The sequence below is a fragment of the Electrona antarctica genome, assembly GCF_951216825.1.
Source record: "Electrona antarctica genome assembly, chromosome: 16".
NCBI lineage: Eukaryota > Metazoa > Chordata > Actinopteri > Myctophiformes > Myctophidae > Electrona > Electrona antarctica.
This window is the reverse complement of record NC_136797.1, coordinates 18,322,669-18,347,909: the sequence shown is the minus strand read 5'-3', so window position 1 is coordinate 18,347,909 and position 25,241 is coordinate 18,322,669. Positions and strand designations below refer to the sequence as shown.

General features: G+C 42.9%; 1 protein-coding gene across 2 annotated transcripts in view; it reads left to right on the top strand.

Annotated features, from left to right (window-relative positions):
• Nucleotides 1-25,241, top strand: part of trabd2a (TraB domain containing 2A) — a 244,018-nt gene that overhangs the window by 157,180 nt on the left and 61,597 nt on the right. Inside the window, exons 1-2 of one of the 2 annotated variants that reach the window (XM_079524602.1) lie at nt 3,412-3,529; nt 4,593-5,153. In XM_079524602.1, coding sequence (XP_079380728.1) covers nt 3,422-3,529; nt 4,593-5,153 — 669 coding nt within the window. In that variant the 5' untranslated portion in view covers nt 3,412-3,421. Of the gene's footprint in view, nt 1-3,411; nt 3,530-4,592; nt 5,154-25,241 lie in introns of those variants that run through there. The other variant, XM_079524601.1, reaches the window with a different exon arrangement.

Below are 25,241 nucleotides of genomic sequence, written 5' to 3'. Positions count from 1 at the left end.
TGTGACCAAGCCAGCCGTTCAGAAACAGGCTATTCAAACAGTGGGGCAGGCCAGAACCAAAGTCTTTGGATCGTTGGATGTTGGAGAGCGATCACTGGAACGCCTCACAACTGTATCTGCAAGTCCATCTGTGGCTGCATGCATGCGTTTGTGCAGGAACTGGAAACCTTTTCCTGTCCTGATCTGATCTTCCATTGAGCTTGTTTAAACCGGTGGAGAAAACACCACACTCGGTAAAGCCTGCAGTGTTAACTTAACCCGGCGAATGCACACATGGAACTCAATGGCATCGTTGGTTTTCATTTGTAAAAAACAAAAACAAAATAAATACTGTATGTCAGATTGGGATCAGGATCCAATGAAACATCCCAAACCGCTGTTTCCCAAACAAGGGGTCGGGACCCATGTTTCATGGGTAGCGGACCAATTTGTATGGGTCGTGAGTAAATATCCCCTTTTTTGCTGCGTGCACGCATCCGCCTGGGTGATGGTAGACTGCTGGGCGAGCGCTGGCGTTTTGAGATGGGGGGTCAGATCAACATATGGAATGAATTCTGTACTGGCCATATATGGAGCGTGTCTTGAGTGTACAGGGTTTGGTGAGGTCAGATCAACATATGGAATGTCTGTCTGTCTGTCTGTCTGTCTGTCTGCCTGCCTGCCTGCCTGTCTGTCTGTCTGTCTGTCTGTCTGCCTGCCTGCCTGCCTGCCTGCCTGCCTGCCTGCCTGCCTGCCTGTCTGTCTGTCTGTCTGTCTGTCTGTCTGTCTGTCTGTCTGTCTGTCTGTCTGTCTGTCTGCCTGCCTGCCTGCCTGTCTGCCTGCCTGTCTGGGACTCACACAACTGACTTTTGGGTCTTACACTCCATTCTAAGGACAAACCACCAGATGGTGGCTGAGAAATATGTCCAAAGTCATAAAATGACATTTCTTGCATATTTCTTGCATGAATGTCTATAATTGCCAATATAAAGAACTGACTTCATAGCCATCCCTTTTTAACTTGATAGTCAGCACCTTAATAAATTTACATGACAGATATATGGATAAATCAATAGTGTGCCATTGCAATGACATTCTTGATGTAGGCCTGTCTGTCTGTCTGTCTGTCTGTCTGATAGAAAATATCTTTATCCGTATTCTCCACTAGGGGGGGCTTTAATTGAAAGAGTTGAGAGCGCACACACACACGCACGCGCGCGCGCACGCACACACACGAACAGCATCCATCAAATTGGCTATTAAAATAACATTATCATAGACTAATTAGTGTAGCCTACAGTAAAGTTCTCAACCAAGATATGGCTACAACTGTAACCAAACTCCTCTCGTACACTACTAGGAGGTCAATTAAATCTGGGTTGCTTTCATTTGAACCCATGTGTGTTTGGGGGAGTCCCGTGCACATTTTCTGTCTGTTTTATTTGCCTGCAAACAAAACAAAACCCCGACTTCTTTCTTTGAGTCAACAAACCGCTGTTCTATTTACTCAGACGTCTGACAACAACATCAACATGTGTTTACTGCCCCGTGTGAACGAGGAGGCAGAGAGCACTACAGCAGTGAGCACTGACGGAACAGAACAGACTCCAAACAGTGGGTAGATACAAATTCAACGATTTCTCAATAATAATATATATATTTTTTTTAAATCACAAATTTAAAAAAAATACATTCCAAGAATTAGAAACCAAATGTTTACGGAGTAGTGAAATAGCCGATCTACAAGCACAAAAGGCGTCACATGCTATTTTCACTAGTTTGGGTCCTGACTCCTATAGCCTGGCGCAGCCACACTTCACCCGCCCCATAGCCCAGCCCAGCGCAGTGGTATATCGCAACGCGAGGCTAGACTCCTGCAGGACCTGTCCAGCTGTCCTGCATGGGCGGGGAGACACATTTCTCTTTTGGGTCACGGGCTAAAAAGTTTGGTATTAAACCAAACTAACCATGCACTATGCAGCCTGGAGGACACACGGTGGACGCTCTTTCGCTCCTACTTCATGTGTTCAGGACAGGTCGGTCAGGGGGTGTATGAGACGACGTGACCCTGGGCGCAGTTACAGTGCGGGGGTTTTCTCATGTTAATGTCGCCAGTTTGTAAAAGGCATTAATTAAAAGGGCATGACAATCTAGCCACGGGATCACAGCTGGCATTTTGCTGCATGCTATACACCCCATAGGGCGCCTATAGCCTGAAGTATAGGCCTAGAATAGATCTACAAGAGGGATCACATCATCAGATAAAGCAATCCTGAGATCAATAATTAGCATAGTCAGAATGCCTGACATTGGAGAAAAAAACATCAGCTCAGATTAATTAACCCCACTATAACTTCAATTTGTATTTTTTTTTATCATAGCTGGGATTTAATAAGCCATATAATTGGCCCTAACCAATTAATTGCCCATTCGAATCAATCTGTGACTATCGTGGTCATTAATCTTGAACGGAAATAAAGCACTGGCACTGGATGTGAAGGACATGTCAAGATAATTTGACCGAAGCAAGAACCGCTGCCGGGGCTTCCATCATGGCTCGCATGCGTGGCGTGCGTGTTTAGCACGGTTGAAATGTCGACGCTCAAGCCTCAAATCAGACCCTTCCTATTATTCCTCCTTCCTTGGTGCGTGTGTTTGTGTGTTGGGGGAGGGGGAGAGCGCTGGGGGGAGCCGGCCGAGAGCATGAGGGTGTTGGGGGGGGTCGAGTGGCCATGCCGACAGAGATGCTCTCCTCGACTCACACGCAGCCACTTTCAGTGAGTAGCCTACTACACGCTGAGAGAGAAGGGTGGAAGTAGCGAAAACTGAGAGACCATAACATTTCGCAGAGAGACGGCATCATAAAGTTTGTGAATGTTCCGGTTTATTTAAAACCAGACCAGCGTTGAAAGAACGCCACATTTCTCACCGATGCTGCACGTTTTTCTGTTGACAAACTAAACGAGGGGGGGGGAAGTCGTTTATTTCAATTTCGGCGACTTCTTCGGCCAGGTGCGTGGAGACTAGTGGACCTGTTGCTGCTGCTGCCCCGAGCGAAACTTTTTCATGATCAACCCCGGTGGAAAGTTGAGGTGGAAAAGCGGACCTTTTTGTTGTTGAAAAGGAGACGCGGGGGGACAGACTGGAGGTGTGGAGAAAAGGAGTCACCCAGAGGATGATGCGACAACCTAAAACTATATCTCAGTGAGACATCTCTTTCACTCGCACACACGTGAACGTGAACCATTCCAACAACATGACTTTGTCCGGCGGTGTCTTGTCGGATAGGCTACATGTCAACTCGTCTCATGTGATTATTTGACGGAGCTGAAGTTTTGGAGATAGGACTTCACTTCTTGATCCATATGCTTGCGGGGACTGGAGCAGCAGCTTGCAACACGTTGTGAAGTGAACAATCCCCGTGCACGTTTGGAGAGCTACGATGCGGCTCTCTCTGGGCGCACTCTTCCAAGCTTGTCTGATATATCTGGTCAGGAGTACTGATCAGTGGAGAATGAAGGATTCCGCCAACTGCGAGCTCAATAAGAAAGTAGGTGTTTAACAATTGCACCGTTAGAGCCTACATCTCTCAATTTAGATCTTGTGTACACTCAGAGTTACAATAAATTAATACTGTAGAATAGATTTGACCTACAGTTTAAACCCTTTCAACCAGTCTAAAGATTGCATTTTTGTTGTAATTATTATCACATCATGCATTTGCAATGTGCAAAATGAATGATGCTGAGTTGCACAGTGCACACACTTCTTGTACATCATGCAAAGTTCCATGCATAATGCTGCGCAACACCTTTCATTTAAGCGTAGGCTATTTAAATAACATACTCGGCCATTAATTACAATGGGATCAACGTTTTACTTAATTCTGCTTTGCCAGGTGTAAAACACATTTAAATGATAGAGGTGTGATAGAGGTGTTTTTTTACATTTGATGTGTTTTAAGCTGTTGATACTTTTTCCAGTATCTGATTCAGACAGAAAGTGTCAGACACTCTTGACACATGTCAAAAGTCACTCAGGGTTTTCAGAGAGAGAGAGAGGTGTGTATTGTGTCAGTGTGATCCAGATTCTGCAGAAACAGGACATGTCTCGGTTTGTAACCCAGTTTAGCATCAGAGCTGGTCAAACATAACCTTTTCAGAAGTGTGTGTATTGGTTTTTGGCACCTAGGTCCTAAGTGGTCTGTTAATAAGTCATTATCATGCTGTTAGCAGCAGTCTGCACAGACTGCTGTAAAACTGTAAAACAGTTTAGTCAACACATTGCCAGACAGGCCCTTTAACATCTTTGTCACCCGTGGTTGATTACTACCACTGAAGTGAATCATATTAATTAGACCACCGAAGTGTTAATTAGACAACCGCCTGTGAATCTGTCTGTCTGACACACAGCATCTACTCGCCTCGGTGAATCCACTTTCTTAAAAACAGGGATTCATCTGATTCTCATCAAATCAACGATAATTTAGCTGTGAACTTTCCTCTTGCATGTTTCTCACACTCATGACTGTCGGTGACGATGAATAAAAAGCCTCTCACTCGGACTCCCCTCGTCTCCCTCTCACACACACATGTATTCTTCTCATTCCCCAGCAAACCGACCTGAACTCCTTCCTGTGGACGATCAAACGAGACCCTCCCTCCTACTTCTACGGCACCATCCACGTGCCCTACACCCGCGTCTGGGACTTCATCCCCGAGAACTCCAAGCAGGCCTTCCAGGAGAGCAACATCGTCTTCTTTGAGCTGGACCTGACGGACCCCTACACCATCTCGGCCCTGACCAGCTGCCAGCTGCTCCCCCAGGGCGAGAACCTCCAGGACGTCCTGCCCAGAGACATCTACAGGCGGCTGAAGAGGCACCTGGAGTACGTCAAGCTCATGATGCCGTCGTGGATGACGCCGGACCAGCGGGGGAAGGGCCTCTACGCGGACTACCTCTTCAACGCCATCGCGGGCAACTGGGAGAGGAAGCGGCCCGTGTGGGTGATGCTGATGGTGAACTCGCTGACGGAGGCGGACATAAAGACCCGCGGTGTGCCGGTGCTGGACCTGTACCTGGCCCAGGAGGCGGAGAGGATGAGGAAGAGGACCGGGGCCGTGGAGAAAGTGGAGGAGCAGTGTCACCCGCTCAACGGACTCAACTTCTCTCAGGTTGGTTTTGAGTGTACTTTAGTATTAACCCATCTAGGCCAAGATGTGGATTTTGGTCTGTGTTGAGATTGATTCTCACACAGAGATCATGTACTGTAACGGCACTGTAAAACAGCTAAGAATGGATTTTACAGTGTGTCAATTCTGTCTGTTATATTAATTTGTTTGTGTATGTCATTTACTTGTGGCTCCTTTCATCCGTATCCACAGGGTGTGTGCTTGAGCATATTTTGCAACATTACATAAGTGAGTGAATCAGTTCATGTGTGCATAGTATTTTTGAGTACATTTCACTACAAGACAAGAGCCGTCATGTTACTGTAATCTCAAAGGCAGACCACATAAGACATATTTTCCAGTAAACCATGTGCTTTAAGGATGAGTCAGGTCTTTTACACAATGCACAGCATCCCATGGAAACCTTAAATGAACTGACATTTGATAGGACAGTACAAAAACCTCAACAACGCTGCACAGAAATGTGAAAGAAAATTTATATATATTCTTATCGTAGCTCTGTTTCCGAGGACAGAGAGTCATAGTTCTCTCGCTTAGCTTACCCTCTAAAACACTCTTTTCTGTGTTGACTGAGCTTAGCCAAGTGTTAATAATCAGCTGTACAAACAGTCAGCCGTGCTTGGCTGGTCATCTGTTATTAAAGAAAAATGGATCCTAATGACTCGGGGCTGAAATCGGCAGAAAAAAGAAACCTTGTTCCTCAAGCGAATGCTCTCAAGTCCCCCTGTCTGTCTGCCGCCTGTCTCCATGCCACTCTGACCCTTGCAATTACCAGACGTCTTTCAAAGGCAAGCGGTTGCTATGAAATCATGTTCCATATTATTGTGGAATTTCTGCTAATGCTGGTTTGGAGCTAAGGGGATTACACTTGACCATTTACCCTAACACACAGAAGCTTAACTTTTTGTTATTTTAAAGCAGGCCTGCCAGCCCCAAAACTATAATTCGCCGCCCCCTAACAACCGTGCTGCTGCTATTTCTGATGCACTCGTGCTTGTGAAAAGCAGATAGGTCTACGGTAAACATAGTGGTGATTGCGATGAAATTAATAGTCATTGCCAAGATTTAGTTCCACAAAAGTAGAAGATGTTGAGCTGCAGTTGCATTGGTTGTAGCTTTTTTATAGCTCTTTGCGAGGCGTGCGTTGTAAAAACGCACGCCTCGCAAAAGTTATTTGTTGTAAAAATGTGCACATACTCATAGACATTGGGTGAACAAAACGAGCGCTTGCCCCAAAAATAGGCTTGGCAATGACATACATATCCATCTACACATGGAGACGTCTGCGTCTGCTAAATGCCTAAATTGGAGAATCATATCTTCTTATCTGTAATAGCCTACATTTTCACACTCCATTTGCAACTGCTGTGAGATTGATTTTAGTGTTGGCAATAGGAAAATGGAATGAATTGCTGTGGTGTGGCGTCTGACAGCTTCGGCCTTTGTTAAGGAGAGGCAATTAAGTAGCATACTGTTCTATTTAAGATCTACCTTTGATGGTATAAGATAAAATAATGGTTAAAATACAAATTGCTTTCCTATTGCTGAAGTAAACCATCTTGAACTATGGCATGTATCTGAAATTGTACACGGCTCCATCGCTTCACAGTTGTGGTAGTGAACAGTCAATATTTTCATTCATACTGCCCGATCAAATCAGATTGATTGGAGCTTGATTCGAGTTGTACAAGGTTGGCATTGCCTTTCAGAAAATGTGCATTTGTGCTCTTACATTTACTGAGTCAGCTCCATACGAAAGGCTGAACTGCCCAGCTGCATTGAATTTGTCAATGTCTGACAAATTCAAAGTAGTTACATTTAATTTTAGGTGCTTGATTTACCCTATTTTGCAAGTGGTGTGGTCATTTTTTAATCTATCCAAGTGTCTAGCAAGATAACTCTGGTTGAGGCACACCTCAACCACTCTGACATTTTGAAAGCACATGCACGTAAATCACACATCACGTGCACGCACGCACGCACGCACACACGCACACACACACACACACACACACACACACACACACACACACACACACACACACACACACACACACACACACACACACACACACACACCTTTCCTTCTTCCCTTCTTTGAGATATCCACAGCGAAGCATGGTTGCTGTTATCCTAACATGGAGCCCCTCAAGCTTGGCCTTTATTCCCAGTACACTAAGTGACTTGGCCGAGGACAACAATAGCTGTATGAAGGACTGTTTTCTCTGAGTCTGTTGATGGAAGCCCAGTGAACATTCCACACCTCAGCGGAGCAGACCTGCTAATGAAAGTGTTTTTTTTCCTTCTCTCCCATCATTGGGAGTAATGGTGCATGGAGAGGGTGATGAATGCTGCTCTCAGTGTACTGCTATGAGGAGCAGTAAGGAATGCTTGAAACCATACTTCATTCATGAACTACAGAGGGACTATAGCAGTGAAGGTTGCATTGCGGACATACGTAGATGTGTAGAACGCTCATTAGGTAAGGAGAGGACCGCATGTGATGGTGTGTCCAGTAAAAGCATGATGACAGCATTACGCTGCCATAGCCTTGTAAGACCAACGTCACGTAGTTTTTCCAATATAATGTTCATCCTCTTAAGTACGTGAAGAACTTTACATTCAGTTCAGTATTTATAGAACATACAGATTACTGTGATTGCTTTTTAAATATACTGCTCAAAGGAATTAAGGGAACTCTTTGATTCCGTAATTTTTAGAGCCGTTTTGTGAGCAGTATATATACACACTGCTCATGAAAACTGCAAAAAACAGTGTATTTATAGTCCATGACATCCACTTGATTACATGTAATGCGATGCAATGATTGCAATCGCACCTTTTTAGGCATTTTAAAGATGTGCTTATCCTGAGCAAGTGTGACTACACTGAGAAGCAAAAAGTAATGCTAGATCCGCACCCAAATGGATTTAATTACGTTTATGAAAAACAAATTGTAACAATGATGAGAAAGCATCTTTTATAAGCCGCTTGTTTTGTGGAATTATACTCATTTTCTGCTGCCGGAAGAGAGGGTTCAGATATGAGTAGTTTTGAGAACGTTAATTCACTGACCAAAACCAAACATAACTCCTGCCTAACATGAAACCAAGCATGAACTCTCAATAGCACTGGTGATTTTAACTCAATTATCATATCCCCCTCTTTGTCTGCAATCGAGGCACGTCCATACCCAATTTCAGAGGAATGCCTTTCTTTAAATGTGGCTACAATGAGCATATCGGACCCAAACCAAAGTTTTACGACTCATATCACCAGATTTCACATGGAATGGTTGATTGTATACAGTTTTTCAACAATTCAGCTTGACCACAGGATCACAAACGATCTTCTACATAATGGACAGTATCTGTGTTCATGAGTCAGCAAATACAGTATGTGGGGAAACTGTCTAGCTGTGAGGAGTCCAACACAAGCCCGGTTTGTGCAAAATCCATTGGAGGGGACAGCCCATGTCACAAAGTGTGAACATCTCCAAACTCAAAGTGAACATCTCAAACCCCCAGTATATACATGGTGTTCCGATGACAATGACGACAAAATATTTTGGTTATGTAAATCCTATGAAATCCGAAGCTAGATCCAAGAGAGTACAATGGTGTCCTTATTTTCCAACCCAGGATGGGCACTGTTTTGGGCAAGCTGCCATTGTTTGTGCACACAGGGACATCTATCCTGGTAATGAGGTTAGAATCGTTAGATGGTAAATGAGCAATGACGATGATGGAGGGGTGTGTGTGTGCACGACTGTACGTGTGTGAGTGTAAATGTGTGTAATAAGTGAGGTTTCCCTGGTCTTGATTAGGAAGATCCGCAACAATCTTTGCCTAAATGAGGTGTGTGTGTGTGTGTGTGTGTGTGTGTGTGTGTGTGTGTGTGTGTGTGTGTGTGTGTGTGTGTGTGTGTGTGTGTGTGTGTGTGTGTGTGTGTGTGTGTGTGTGTGTGTGTGTGTGTGTGTGTGTGTGTGTGTGTGTGTGTGTGTGTGTGTGTGTGTGTGTGTGTGTGTGTGTGTGTGTGTGGTTGGTGCGTGCGTGCGCGCGCGCGTGTGCGCGCGCACATTGTGTTTCCAATAAGTCATTGTAATTTCACTGCATGGGCAGCAAATTCGATTAGATCTCATTTGTCCCACTGGAAAGAATTATGGCTATCCAAACCATTGATTTAGTGATCATGGCAGGGACAACTGAGCAGCCAACCGTGAGGAAACTCTAGAAGTGCAGCCACATGCGTGCATGCTGCAAAAGATGACACGTTTAGCCAGTGATGGTATCTCGGCTCTATTCTTGCTTCCTTTAAGTGTTTTTACTGGTTAAATAAAATGTCACTTTTTTAATATAGTATAGTCAAAGGGTACATATTTCAAACAAGAAACTTGTTGCCTCACTTAAAACTGAAGCCCTATAAGCCTATATACTGCAACAATGCTCTGTTCTACAAGCTCAGTAGCTCACAAGCATCGTGATGCCTTTTACTTTTTTATTTCTTTGACATGCTCAAAATAAGGATACCTAGTTGAAAGAAGTTGTTAAGTGACATTTTTATATAAAAGAAAGAAAAAAAGCCTCTAAAAAGTATAATTAAACTAGAAAAAGTGCCCTTCTGGGCACAGGTCTCCACCAGGAGGATAGGACTGTGTGAGATGTTTGGCAAAATGTTTAGGATTAATATAAACGTTATTAATCCTAATATAAAATGTTTTTGAGGCATTTTGTTCCAAAAATGTGTTTTGCAAAAATCAACCTGTTGGTGGCGCTATAACAGGCCAATGTGAAAAGGGTGGGATATATTCCTCAGCCTAGTAAGAAAATGTGTGAAAGATTTCACGTAAATTGCATGCTGCGTTCATGATTTGAGGCTTTTGTTCAAAACGGGGCAATCTTGCAAACTGTGAAAGCTAATTATAGCCAATTAGGATGGAATATGAAATATCGGACAGATCCGACTTGAGCACATGACCATAGAGATAGTGTGTAACGATTTGTGAGATTTTTGGACAGAATCTGGAGGAGTAATATCAAAAAATGTGTTTTACAAAAGTCGGCCTCCTGGTGGCGCTATAAAAGGCAGATGCGGAAAATGCAGGTCAACGGTTTGTCCTTGGCCTCTAGGGAGTGTGCATGCAACGTTTCACGCAGATCGGTGCAGTTTTAGGTAAAACGTGTGAAAAGCTGCCTCATGGTGGCGCTATAACAGGCCGTTCTGGAAAATGTGGGGCAGAGGTTCATCGTTGGCATCCAGGGAGCGTGTGTGCAAAGTTTGGCATCGACCGGGTTAACGGTGCCGGAGATTAGCTGGTAACGGACGGACGGAAGGACACACGGACACACGGACACACGGACGGAGTGCAAAACATACTCTCTCCCCATGCCTTCGGCCTGGTGGAGACAAATATTCCCAGGAATTCTGAATGTGACATAAAACGATTTTTTTTGCTGAACAGCTGCAAATGTATGGTATCTTTTGGATCATTGGATCAATATTATTATTTCAACTGTAGGGCTAGCCATGACTTACTCATTATCTACAGTATGTCCCTAAAAATCCCTGCAATGCAAGATGCGTGTGACTCTGTTCAATTGTTCTTGCCAGTGGAAATAATTTGTCAGCTGTGTTATGGTTTTACATAAATGAATAGTCCTGAAATTTGGATAAAGTGCTGAGGTGTCCTTGGACTCGGCAAGTTCCAGTTGGTCCAGATGTGGAAAAAACAGCTGCTGGTTATTGTAGAAGTATAGTAATAATGTTGCCTTGTTCATTGTTTCATAAACTTTTAATAATTTTACCCCTATACACTGTAGTCAACTACGGTTTGCTCTAAATTTATATCACAGTCAGTGGGAGTATAGTCTATGTGTAGATGACCACATTGTGCATGTTTGACAGTGCTTTGTGTGGGACATTTGTGAGTGTGTTTTGGGTTTGTGGTTTATGTTGGCGTTTTGTGTTTATCGGTGTCCAAACTGTACATGCAATTTTGCGCAAATGTACGTACGTAACACAAATGTGTTTATGTACATGTGCTGCACACACACATGGCATCTTCCTGCATAGGCCCATATGTGTATATTTGAGCACATTTCCAAATATGAGTTGTAAAGTCCAATGTGACTTCATGGCTTCCCTTCAGTTCCTCCTGGCTACACATCTCATTGAGGTGCCTGGTTTCATCCTCTCTGTTGACCAAACAGTTCCATATTAAATGTCTGGCATTTCCCCAGGCATTATGTGTGTAGATAGAAGACACCGGAGACAAAGACATATAGACCTTCTCGCTTTCAGAACTGTGCTGGACTGGTCCATAGCCAGAAATTAAGCTTGAGGTCTGCAGACCTGCTGTAGGTTAACGTGAAAATAAAAGGTTAGCTGATAAACATAGTGGTTTTGTAGTTAATGATATATTATTTGATGGGCTTATTTCTATCTGCTTACATAAAGATCTTGTAGATGGCATCACTTATTATAGCAACAGCTGTGTTAAACCTTGAAACCTTTGAAACCGTACCATTCACAAATCTGTCTGTTCCCTCTTTGTGCTCTTTGTGTTAGTTAAACAGTACTTGAGATTTCACAGTGGGTAAGATGTACTATCCAAACCTCCCTAAGAGCAGAAACATTTCCACCAGAAATGAGGCAGTATTTCTGTTTCATATCCATGATATTCCATTGTTATTTGGGCATTTTTTCGTAATCTGTTGCAGATGAGACATAGTCATACTAATGAGATGTATTGTACATATGCGTCAACAAACCTCTACAAATGTATCCATTTTGAAATATCATTCCAAAAAAGGCTACACTATACTGCTTCATTCAGCCAATCCACAATGAGGATGCGTTGATGTAGCTGCAGAATGAATCACCTGCACTGTTCCAACATTATTATGGGTTCATAAATTCATACTTACAATCCCCAAACGTGCAGTTGTTTGAAGGGAAACTAAGCCGATTCTGAACCTAAATCCCATTGTTCTAAAAGTGAGTAGGTCATGTATAGTGTGGGAGGGGGAAAGGCGGGTCAGGATCAGGGTCTAAAAATCATATATTACATGCAGGAGTATCCTTTTTGTGTGTAACTGGATGAAAAGTGAGCCAGATGCAGCCGGATGCCAGGGGAAAAGGCCTGAGAAGCTTGAAGGCATATTTAGTACCAGTGTACAGTAGAGAGGGTGCCGCAGGCCTTTCCTGGTTGTGTAACACAAGCTTGTGCAGCTCAAATAGTGTTTTAATAGCTTGTCTCTCTGACTTAACACCAGGTCATGAAAATGTGTGCAGGGCCGGTTGCCGCTTTGCATGCGTGTACACAGTACACTAACTGTACAATCCTGAGGGTTCATTTAAACTCTCAGTGCTATTTTGCTGTTTCTACACTCTGAGGCAAAACAAGGGCAAACTGCACTCATCATCTGCAAAACTTTATGGCTACCTTTTGTGACTCGGACTGTGACTAGTACTTAGAACCAGGTGTCCCTATTTTGGGCACCTGGTTTTGGGCATGACACATTTTTTGTTCGAAAGTTTAGTGACAATATTCGGGTTCAGAACGCGTCGCGATGTGACACATTATGAGCTTGTAGATAGGCTATTGTAGAGCTTGTAGATAGGCTATTTTCACAATTTGTTTATACGAGAAACTATATAGGGCATACGTGTTAAGTCATGGAGATAGTAGCCGTAGTTCACATAACAAGTCAAGGTGCTATTAGTGTGCACAAATGCACAAATGCATAAAGATTTTGAGAACTACTGCACTAATGGATCAATTTAGATTTGAATATGTAAGAGTAATACCGGTATTCGCTTTTCCCCCCATAAACGAATGCCCTATTTTATACTTCTTTAATAACTAGAGTGGATCCATTGGAACACAGGTTATTTTTCCATTGTAATCAATGATGCATATTACATTAATCATCTTATTGAAAATATACTGATTGACAAAACTTTTTTACTTTTTTACTCATTACAATCATGCCACATGCTATGTTTAGGTTTGAGCATGTGGTGTAAACTTCATCACCATCATGATCAATGCTATCAAAATACAACTTTAACATGTGTGAAGTATGCTAAGAAGTATGAAAACCATTGCTTTCCGTCAGCATTATAGAAATTGCGTTGATAACACTCAAACTGTATGATTAAAGACAGAAAGTGGATTTGGCATGTCCTTCAGTGTAGATCTGTAGTTAATAAAGACAAGACAATAAACACTATATATGGGGGAAAAAAAGTAAAGCCTGCGTGCTCGGAAATAGTAAAATAGTACAAATGGACTCTCTTCAGTGTTAAAGGAACACTCAGGATTTTACAATGCAGCACTTCAAGGATCGGGCAGTGGGTTGGAAAACCATAGCACTTGATTACCTTTCGTTTGACGCCCATTACTGAATGTCTCTTGCCTTGGTTTTTGGTCACTTCAAAAGACAGAGGTATTTGGAGGTCTTGTATATTGAGGATTTTATAGATACTTAGCAGTACAGTTAGAGACCACCCTACCGTCTTTGGTGTCTAGTCTACACTGTACTTATGTGAGCTATGCACGTGGAGCCATCAGCAAAGCCAGGTGATACGTACTATCTTAGTACTATACTATGTACTATGTTTTTAATTCCAAGGACCCTGAGTGTGACACAATTGATATGAATTAGTGTGTTCATAAAAAAAGAAAAAGAAAACATGCTTAAAATAGTTTGACTGAGAAAGGCACCTACCTGGCTTGATTTCATCTATGACAAGCATCATTACAGCACAGCAAATCAAATTACAAAACTACAGTAAGATACGAATGCAGATGAAATTACAGATGGCTCTATGGCACAGTTTTTTCATGTGCCTCATTAACTTTAGCAAGCAGTTTTCCAGCCACAACATCCAATATCTGATCGTGGAATGTTACAGCGATGGAATGTTAAAGCAGTAGCCTACCCTGAATGCCTCTTAAAACTTTGACTAACGTGTCCACATTTTTGCTTAGTTCAAGGTGTATGCTGATGTGTTCACGGAATACATTTACCCAGAGCCTTAGAGAGAGAGAGAGAGAGAGAGAGAGAGAGTTGCGCCACCTCCGTTCACTTCATCGGGCCAGTCCAATGGCAGCTCTTCTACATAAACTTCTATTGGTGAATAGTGACAAAGCCCTGAACCGGAAGTTGACGGAATGCATTGGGGTCTATGACAAATGAGTCGCATGAACACACATGACCGGTGCTGATTTGGTGGAACTCGCCTTTCAATGGCTCTGCATCTACCCATAAAGCTAAACTTAAACAGTTTATGCATTCTGTGGGTCAATAGTGCTGAGACCCGTTTGTATATGTCAAAGTGCAACTTTTGTACTTCTAATCTAATTTACTTAACAGTTGTGTTTTTTTTGTGATTCTTCAACGCTAGTGTAAGAGTCATTGGAGTCATTAGGACATAATTTCAATGTGTTTGCTGCCCATCATAGGGTATTGTTGTGCAAGTTAAGGTTGTTGCAGGGTGAATGGGACCCTCATCATTACTAAGCTACAACCGGTCAGAAGCAATTAGCATGTGACTGTCAGGATTGGAAGGGCTACATCCCAAGGTGTCTCGTGAGATTCCCTGTGGGTAGAACACAACAATGCAAAAATGTTAGCATTCCTATAAAGTAAGAATCCATGATAGTTATGTACACTTAAAAGTTCTACCAAAATAAATTGTAATATTTCAAGTCAGTAATCATTTCTTACATTTTTAACCACATGAACCATAGCATCCTTATCCTGTGCTTGTCGGCGGATATTCAGCAGAAATAGACGATTCTCGGTAAAGAGGTAGAGATTTGGAGCAGAGGGAAAGAAGGATTGTACCAAGTATACTTGTAACTTCTTGTAAAAGAGGTTTAAATGGTTTTATCTACAAATGTCTATTGGTATCTAACAATTAAATAAATACAGTTAATTTAAAGTTGTTTTTATATCATTATACAGAACCTACAGCTCAAGTATATGCTGCTGGGTACTAGTGCCCTACAACATTTTGGAACTGAACTACAATCTGTCAGTAACTTAACGCCATTTGCCAAGTGCTGTCGGCAGACACTTGCATATAAAATAGTGTTTAATAATGTTTTGATAAGTTGTCAAAAACACATTTACACATGCAATAGTTATTGTGATTTATCAAATAAATATTTTTTTATTTTTATTTAAAAGGTTACATACACAGTATGACTTTTAAGGGCTTTAACAGACCTCTTGACATGCATAGCTCCCCCTGAAACCCCCCCGCTGGACTGAGTTGGCTTTTAGAAGCAGGGGTGATAATGGGAACTGTGACATCGGAGGACAATGGAATGGTGGAGGGAACGTGAAATTGTGCGTGAAGTGTGTAAGAGTTGAGCAGAAGGTTATATAGACGTGGCCATACTGTTGATGGGTAACCGGAGAATAGAAAGGGTGTGATATTTCCTCCTGACATGGGAAAGGTGTAGGCTGGCTTGGCGTGCTTGGCCCACGCATGCTAATGGCGAAATATAATATGGGAATATCTACTGCTGAACCTTTATCATAATCTCTAATGCAGTGTTTCTCAAACTTTTTCATTCAAGGACCCTGTATGCTATGCATTAGGCCACAATTCGATACTTGTTTTTAAATCTCTGGTACCCCAATCTACACTTAGTGTAAAATTGTCAGTGCTAATTTATCTCTGTGGTTCATTGTTCAAAGTTACACACATACCCATAAGGGTCTATTTGGTTCCTAACTATCAATAATTTAGCTGGGGACCCCCTGGAACCCCCTCAAGGACCCCTGGGGATCCCTGGACCATACTTTTTAGAACTACTGCGCTAATGCATCAATTAGTGAATATGTAATAGTAATATTCACAGTTTGGAGAATATCATCGCTGTCAGACAGAAATCTTATGTCTCCAAGTTTCATCTTTAGATGTGTTTTCATAATTCATATTTTTATAAGTAGACTGGATCCATTGGAACACCATTTTCTGAAATGTCATGGTTTTAGACATACAAGGTTTCCGTGACAGTGGCGATATGGAATACAAGCAATTGATTTGCCCAGTCATATGTCATTCGTCTTTTTTTCCCTCCACAAGTATCACATTGTTTGTGTACTACTTATCTCTAGCCTATGGTTGTCTGGCTCCAAGAACTCATTTTTGCTGGGTTTGGTGGAATTTCACAGGTACTTACCACACTGGGGTTTTTTGCATGACTTTGCTGTTCTCCTCAGAGTTTTGCCAGGAAACAGACTTGGGCAGGCAAATATCCTGACAGTGTTACATATCTGTATGCATACCACAATCTATAATGACTAGCTGGTTGTCTGAAACATGAACAGGAATTTATCTTACGTGGGTGTTGTTATTTATTTTTCCTTTTGCAACAGTGCAAAACTCTCAGCTCGTGATCACTCTACCTTTTACAGTGACTTTTTTTTCTAACGTAACAACCAAACCTTTTGGAAATTGGTTGAATATTTAGCGAGTTAATGATTATGATTAATTGTGTAATTAAACCCGCTTAAATACACACACAGTATATATTACGCAATAATAGGAGGCACAGTTTGGCTTCGACCCATAGGCGCATTTCTGTGATGTGGACCATCACAAATAATTAGATATTTTTTCACGGTATACATTATACTAATTACGATTTAGTGTAGCAGATTAGACTAGTGAGCTTCATGCCCAAAAGCAGAACCTGTTTGACATGAATGGAACGCAACTATTAATTCACATGTTTAATTTATTATGCTAATTATTTATTATGCATTTTTATGTATCACCTGCCCTCTTTTATTGTATGCTCTAATTCCTTTATCTGTCTTTTAACTGAACCGATGAGCAATTTAATTTCACTCACTTGTAATAATTTTGATGTGAGAATAAACATTGGTTCTGATTCTAATTAGGATCATTTGATGACAACTGTGAAGGACAGGTATTTATGTCAATCTGGCTGCCAGGGGAAAATACACTTTATTCACTTCACTTATGTTCATTAACCGGCCTTCCATTCTGTCTTGGAATGGTCATGACAGTTTGGTCACTTTGAGTGTTACTGTTATATCGATTGCTTTCTTCTTTTTTTTAAGTTTTTTTTTTTGGAGGGACAGACAGTAGGCTGACAGGAAATGGGGAGAGAGATGGGGGGGTGAGGGTGACATGCAGTAAAGGCCGTCGGGATCGGGAGTCGAACTCGCGGCACACTGCCAGACTGGATTACCAGCCAAGGTGCCTGGACTGCTGAGCCACGGTCCAGGCATTGATTGCTTTCTTGATAAAGGATTATGGTTAATGGTCTTGCTATATTTTTTAATGATAACCATTTTGGAACACATCATTTTTATTAATATCTTCTAAATCTGGAATGACTGATATTGGTTTGGATGTAAAATGTGATGGTCTGCTGCTCCAACTTGTTGTGAAACTCAAATGGACAGATAGTAAAACGGCAAGTCATATCTATCTCACATTGCATACTTGTGCGTTTGCACACAGGGCACATTTGTGTAAATATGTGTGAGTCTGTCTGTCACCGTAACTATGTGGGTCTGTATACATTTGCATGTGTATGTGAGTGCATTCCTTGAAGTACACTGCAAAACCAGAGACACATAAATGTCACCTTCTGTTGATGGGAGAGCTCTCTTAGGGGGAAAAACATTTACGATACACAGAAATATTAACACTTGTATCAGATTTGTTGAACCACGCTGGCAGCTTAAAATAGGGTGTCTGTAAATCAAGGATTCACTCTAAACGCAATGCCCAGAGCAACACAAAACAATCAAAGTATCTTAAATCAATTCCCCCTTTCCCAATGATGTCTAATGGAGGCCAATGAACATCAGATCGCTCTTTCTCGAAACGTCCTGAAGCGAATAAATGTGTTGTTTGTGGAAGAAGTAATGGATAGTTGGTACTCGAGACAGATTGTTGGCTCAGACGATGTTCAAATGTACACCTATCGGTCTACATCGGAAGCACTGAAAACGCAAAGAAAATGACGCAGCTGTACCGCCACTTCCATTTCACCCTTGCCGAATAAGTCTTAACAGGAAACCAAATTAGACAAATCCAGAAATGGAAATTCAAAAAAATATTTTAAAATACATCCCACAACACCGTGTTGCGAGTGGTCGAATACCCCTCCAGTCTGAAATGCAGATGGCACCTTATTGTTGCCGACTTTTATACATATAATCCCTGTAGCATTGGAAGTGGAATAGTTGTCTGCCTTGACTCCTGCTGTGTCAGCTGACACCTGTGCTAGCGGAGCGTGGATCAGGCTCTGCTGTGATGGACCACGTTGTACTGTACAGCTCACAGAGTAACTGACAGAGAAGTGTTGACTTAAAGCATGTTAGTATGGAGCTGAGAACACAGCCTTACATCTGTCTGCAGTCGCCGAGCAGAAGGATGAGATCTCTCTCTCTCTCACTCACTCACTCACACACATGACACCACACCACACAACCACGCCGCTAACACAATCGCATGTGCACTGACGCACATCCTCCGTCTCTCACACCCAAGCTCCTCGTATATTGTTTAGTTTTTGTCCTGCCGCGAGTAAATTCCCCTCTCGGTGGATGAAAGTTTTCAGGGTCATTTACACCCAACGACTGTTTGTCTTTTGGGGATTTTGCGGGGGTGGAGTGGTGGGTGGGCTGAGGGTCTGAACTCTGAATGTGGTAGCTGACATGAAAGCTGTGAAGGCCTGACAACATGTAGACCACTGTGGTGCCGTTCCATCAAATTGCATTGCTTTGCATCTCTTGTCTTTTTGCTCTATGCTTTCTTTCTTTCTTTCTTTCTCTCTTTCTTTCTTTCTCTCTTTCTTTCTTACTCTGTCTCTCTTTCTTTCTTACTCTGTCTCTCTCTCTGTCTCTCTCTGTTGCTCTGTCTTAAGTTTTTTTGTGTGTTGTCAAAACAAACTGTTGCTGTTTGTTTTGACTGTTGGTCGGTGGCCTTTCTGTCTGTCGTCTGTCTGTTTGTCTGTCTGGCTGCAGTGTGTCTGCCTCTTCGTCTGTCTTTTCCTGTTGTAGTCATTTCGTTTTATATACTTCACAGATTTAATGTGAAGCAGTTTTGTTAGAAGCGAGATGTTATTATAATTTCACGTCTGTGCATATTTGAAAGCATATCATTTGGTGGTGGTAATAATTTACTCTTTAATCTGATCTACTGTGTTAGTTGAATTGATGTGAGATCAAATTATCACAAACATTTTCATGACATTTTAGTCATGACATGCACAAATGCCACTTTGTGTTTTATTCCACAAAGTGAATATAAATGTCGCACCAGTCACAAAAGGCATTTTGTTCCTCAGTCAAACTAATCCTGCAGTGAAGTCATCGGAACTGGAGCGCAGAGTGAATGAATCAAGAGCTTCCAACATAGTTGAAAGTTTTTCATACTTTTATTGGTGTTCATAACTGTGGTTACGAGACTGTGGCTCATGATGACTTAAAGGTCTGTCCATCTGTCTTTCTGTCCCTTTGTCAATATGTCTGTCTGTCGCCGTCTCTCTCCCTCTATCTTTCTCTGACCCTTTATGTCACTCTATTTGCACCTCCACCTCTCTCTCTCTCTCTCTCTGCTCTCTCTCCCCCTGCAAGAGTTCAAGAAGGCATACAACCTAAAACGTCAAAAACAATCTTCTTCTTCATCGGTCTCTATCCATGTGTCTCTCTCTTTTGGTCTCTCTCTCTCTCTGTCATTTCATTATCCAAGAACATTTTTGTGTAGGTTCCCACTTGCGGTAAACATCTTCTCATATCTCGAGTCGTTTCCGATAGAAGTTCTTTTGGGTCCATAACCTCACATGACTTTGGCAGTGGCTTGTTTACATGTGCAGCAGTATCAGCAGTTTCATGGAATGGATAATGACATTTTTATGAATACCAAACTGTATCCCATTTGCATGTTTTTCATATTTCTGTGTTGGTGTTTATAAGTTTGTGGCGACGAGGCTGTGGGTCGAGCTTCTCCCTCTTTCTTTTATCTCTCTATCTCGCTCCACGTCACTTTGGTTTCCTCTTGTTATGCTTGCATCTTTTTCTTTGTGTCTTTTCTTTTTGGTTCCCCTCTCGCTTTCCAACTGCATCTCTCCCTCTACGTCATTCTCTCCTTTACCGTTCTTAAGGAATTGTTATTGTCTGTCTGACTATCTAATCTCTCTCTCTCTCTCTCTCTCTCTCTCTCTCTCTCTCTCTCTCTCTCTCTCTCTCTGACCACACGCCATTGATCAGTACTCCACCACAACCAGATTGGGTTCTTGGATGGTTTTGGGCACCAGGTTCTCTTGTTTTTCCATGACACAGACACATTCTTCTAATGCAGTGTGCGACGGAGCATGAGTCTACGTGCATACACATACATTACGTAGATACACAGATACATAGGTCCATCCATCCATGGGTCGGGTTCGCTGAGGGCTTTTGTTCAAGTTTATTGTTCAAGTTTAAAGTAACGGATGAATGTAAGTGGTATGTACTGTACATGTGTATCTGTGTGTGCGACTGTGCGTGTGTTTGTGCGTGGGTGTGTGTATGTGTGTGTGTGTGTGTTGTTCATGCCATACTTGGGCTCTCCAGTTGCCAGGATGTTTTGGGTCTGAGTTTGGGCCAACGGTTTAAGGCAATTGTGGGTAGTATAGTAAATAGTGCTGTGTGGTTACTTATGTTCTAAGCCCCCCCCCCCCCCCCCCCCCCCCCCCCCCCCTCTCTCTCTCTCTCTCTCTCTCTCTCATTTCCACAAGGTTGAACGTTGTAGATCTATTGCTGGCACTTGTGTCAGTAGTTTTCCCCTCCAATGCCAACCACTTCTGGCCATAACAAAGAGCTGTTTTGTTTTACCACCCATCACACGGTACAGTCCGACAGACCACCGCCGCGGTACCGCTACGTGTTCATAACAGACTTGTGCTTACGCTACGCCATGAAGGACTCTGTTGTTTCTTAAACCAGCATTTGGGACCCAAAAGGGTCCAAATTGATTAGCGGGGTCACCAAAGATCTTCTGTTATTTGGCAAGCATTCAGCGAAAATAGCTGATCTACAAGCTTGCGAGGGCTTATAGATGGTCCATGTTCGCTCTTTTTGCATACAACAAAGTGTATAGGGTTTAAGTGGTTCCTGATTTAAACTTGCTGGTGTCATGCGGCAGCTTGTAAATGTGTTGTTTTCAGCTTTAGTAAGTTATTGTGGCCATAGGTCGCAGTTTACTATGCATTTCATGTCAGTCAGTCACGCCTCATGTCAGTCCGTATGGCCGTCTCCATATGAAGATCAAGACACTGGGCTCATCAAACCCTGGATAGCCATACATGGACATGGTCAGACATCACCTAGCCCATTTTGGGCGGGAACCCCTTTTGGTGTTTTAAACATTATGTTATAATTTAGCTATTGAAAAATAGCAGATCTACAAGCTCATAGCGTGCCACCGAGTGGCGCGCTATGAACTTGTAGGTCTGCTATTTTTTGAAAAATCGTTAAAATGTGCCTCAAATCTTTCAGAAAATTGTCATGATTTAGAAAACATTTTTTTTTTTAATTTCGACGTCAGGCCTGAATGGGTTAAATCTGCATAATGGAGCCAGCCAGCATCTGACCTCACGGACACCATGTTGATCTCATCATATCCTTAGATCTCCATATATGGAGCTGACCTGTTCTGACATTCCATATGTTGATCCTCCCCACTTGTCCGTCCGTCCTTCATCTTCGATGTCTCCCTTTTGACCGATTACCTGTCCATTACCTGTCCATTACCTGTCCATTCAAACTCTAGACCTTTGACCCCAAAGTCATTAGCGCAGCCGCACCCGGCAGCTGGTGAGTTCTCAACAGGCCCGGAAATTAAAGCCCGGCCCTACCTGGGCCCTACCTGGGCCCTACCTGGGCCCTACAACTGGGCCCTACCTGGGCCCTACCTGGGCCCTACCTGGGCCCTACCTGGGCCCTACAACTGGGCCCTACCTGGGCCCTACCTGGGCCCTACCTGGGCCCTACCTGGGCCCTACAACTGGGCCCTACCTGGGCCCTACAACTGGGCCCTACAACTGGGCCCTACAACTGGGCCCTACCACTGGGCCCTACCTGGGCCCTACCTGGGCCCTAACTGGGCCGGCCCGAGGCCCTGCCTGGCTTTACTAATTACTAAGGCCCGAAAACGTAAATTTGAAAAAAAGAAAAAAAGGTCCATATATGGGCATTCCCAGAGCTGTTGTTAGGGCGAGGAAGCTTCTCGCCCTCAGGGCCTCTTACTGGTAGAGTGTATATGCAGCTGTCTGTCTGTCTCTGTCTATATTTATTCTTTTGTAGGTCATCATTACAAGCTCTTTAATTCAAATCCGTGAAAGGTTAATATGGCCATGCTTGTTCCTTGTTGTTGGTGTGTTGAGGTATAATGTCAAAAGGGAAGCTATAACGCCAATGCGTCACACATAGTTTATTGATGATGATGATTACTATATTTACCCAGGGTATCTGGGCTAAGCTCAATAACTTGTTTCCAGCCAGGCCCTGCTCATAGAACATTTCATCGTAGTGGTTCAATGCCTTGTTCAAGGGCACTTCAGCGGTGGTAATTTTAACGTGTCGGACCGCTGATTCGAACTGGCGACCTTCCGGTATCAAGACCGCTCCGCAATCCGTTCGGCCACCGCTGCCATTTCAGAATGGATAAAATGATACTTTGCATTTGGCGCACGTTCCCTCTGTCTAGAGCTGCTGCATGCAAGGCTTCCAGTGTGTCGTTGAACGATATTTATACAACCTTTGTAACAGAGGGGTCCATGTAGGAAGTCCATTAGTGACCTTTGGGACCTGGAAAGGTGGAGAAGTTAACCCCCCTCTGGCCTCAGACACGATGGACACGGCTCAAAGGCACCATGAGATGGATGGTGGGCACATCCGTCTGTAATCGCTTTCTATATTTATCTTAGCCAAGTCTGCCCTGCATGATGTCACTCATGTCATCTGTTACATGTCTGTCTGCCTCTGCAAAAACAATAACATCCAACATCGTTGTCGTACAACACCATTTATACCCACATGAACCCTAGTGTCAAAAATAGCCAGGCGACATCCAAAATCAAAATTTTCGCTATTTTGACATACAACAAAGTATAATGGAGTTTTAAGTGGTTAACAGAAACATTGAATGATTGGAACCTATTTCAAGAGTCAACTAAACCTTATGAAGTGTTGGAATGGCTCCGCGCACCACTATGTCTATATCAAGTACCCTCAAAGTGCGTTGGTTTGAATCCCAGCATGAAATGGCACGATAATGTTGGCCTTGACTCACGCTGTCCCGAAGATTAACAGTGTTTCCCTTGGTCCACAGACAGCCATAGAGATTGATGGGTGTTTTCCTTGTGCGGCCCACTGTGTTCTCAAGACCTGCATGTTGACTCTCAATAGCCTGATGGACTGGGTGGCTGGCTTCTGGGTCACACTGGGGTTTTGTGGAAGTATGAGTGCCCTATGTTTAAAAGTGTGTGTGTGTGTGTGTGTGTGTGTGTGTGTGTGTGTGTGTGTGTGTGTGTGTGTGTGTGTGTGTGTGTGTGTGTGTGTGTGTGTGTGTGTGTGTGTGTGTGTGTGTGTGTGTGTGTGTGTGTGTGTGTGTGTGTGTGTGTGTGTGTGTGTGTGTGTGAGTGTGAGAGAGGGAGAACAGAAGAGCTTTGAGGTTGGAAGTTACCACTCACAGATTTTGCCCCACTGTCTTGTCACTGTGAACATTGACAGATACCTTTGTGTGTGTTCGTCCGTCAGTCCACTCTCCCGCCCAGTTCCAGGTTAAAGGCTAATCAATGTTTTTCATATTCAGAGGTTTGAAATTAATCTGAGCGTAAAAATCTATTGGGGAATTTAGCTGGGAATCAAATCGCTGGTGTTTCAAATTGATGCAATTGTCATGACTGCTTGTGTTTAGTGTAAAAGTAGTGTTCTTAACTTCTTATTCTTCTTTTGGCTAATTCGGGACCGCCACAGTGGATCAATCATCTTTTTTCATCTGGTTCCGTTTTCTGTCTACACTGTAAAAGTAATGCAAAACAAACAAAGGATTAAAGGATTAAAGGAACAAATTAAAGGATTATTATATAAAGGATTATTATTTATTGCAAAACAACAAAGGATTTTCATTCTATTAACAATAGCAGTGACTATATTCCGAAGAGACCCATTCCACATGTTTCAGTTTAACCATTTGTACACTCGGAGTTAAAGCGACACTATGTAACTTCTATTGTACTGAATACAATGATATTAAGTCCAATCTGTTAAATTTATACAACTGGGGTGGTTGTATTTGGTGTCCCTGCTCTTCTATTGAGACATTTAGATCCTGTGTCTAGGTGAGACATGACCTTTGACACCATCCTGTTTCTTACTTGACACAAATTCTGACCTGAAGTTCAAGATTAAATTCATCCTGAGCATTTTCAAGCTGTCATCCCTATTTTAGGGGATGCAATTGGTGTATTTCTGAGTGGTGCAAACCACTCCAACAACTGGCTTTGTACCCGTGTACCCGTGTTTGTTCGTACCAAAAAAACGAGCATGGTTGCTATGACAATAACTATAACAATAAATGTGTAGTTGCACCACTCAGTTCACACGGGTGTGATTTGTATTTATCTACAAGCTGGCAACGTGTTGCATCACAACATATTAGACGCCTCGTGACACATTGTGAGCTCGACAGTGATGATATATCGTGTGTGTGTGTGTGTGTGTGTGTGTGTGTGTGTGTGTGTGTGTGTGTGTGTGTGTGTGTGTGTGTGTGTGTGTGTGTGTGTGTGTGTGTGTGTGTGTGTGTGTGTGTGTGTGTGTGTGTGTGTGTGTGTGTGTGTGTGTGTGCGTGCGTGCGTGCGTGCGTGCGTGCGTGCGTGCGTGCGTGCGTGCGTGCGTGCGTGCGTGCGTGCGTGCGTGCGTGCGCACTAATGGGGAAGAGCGCGTACGAAGAGGATTGGGACGTGTGCGGAGCTTGTCTGGTGTTGAGTGAGGTAGGGTAGAGCAGGGCTTTGAGAATTTG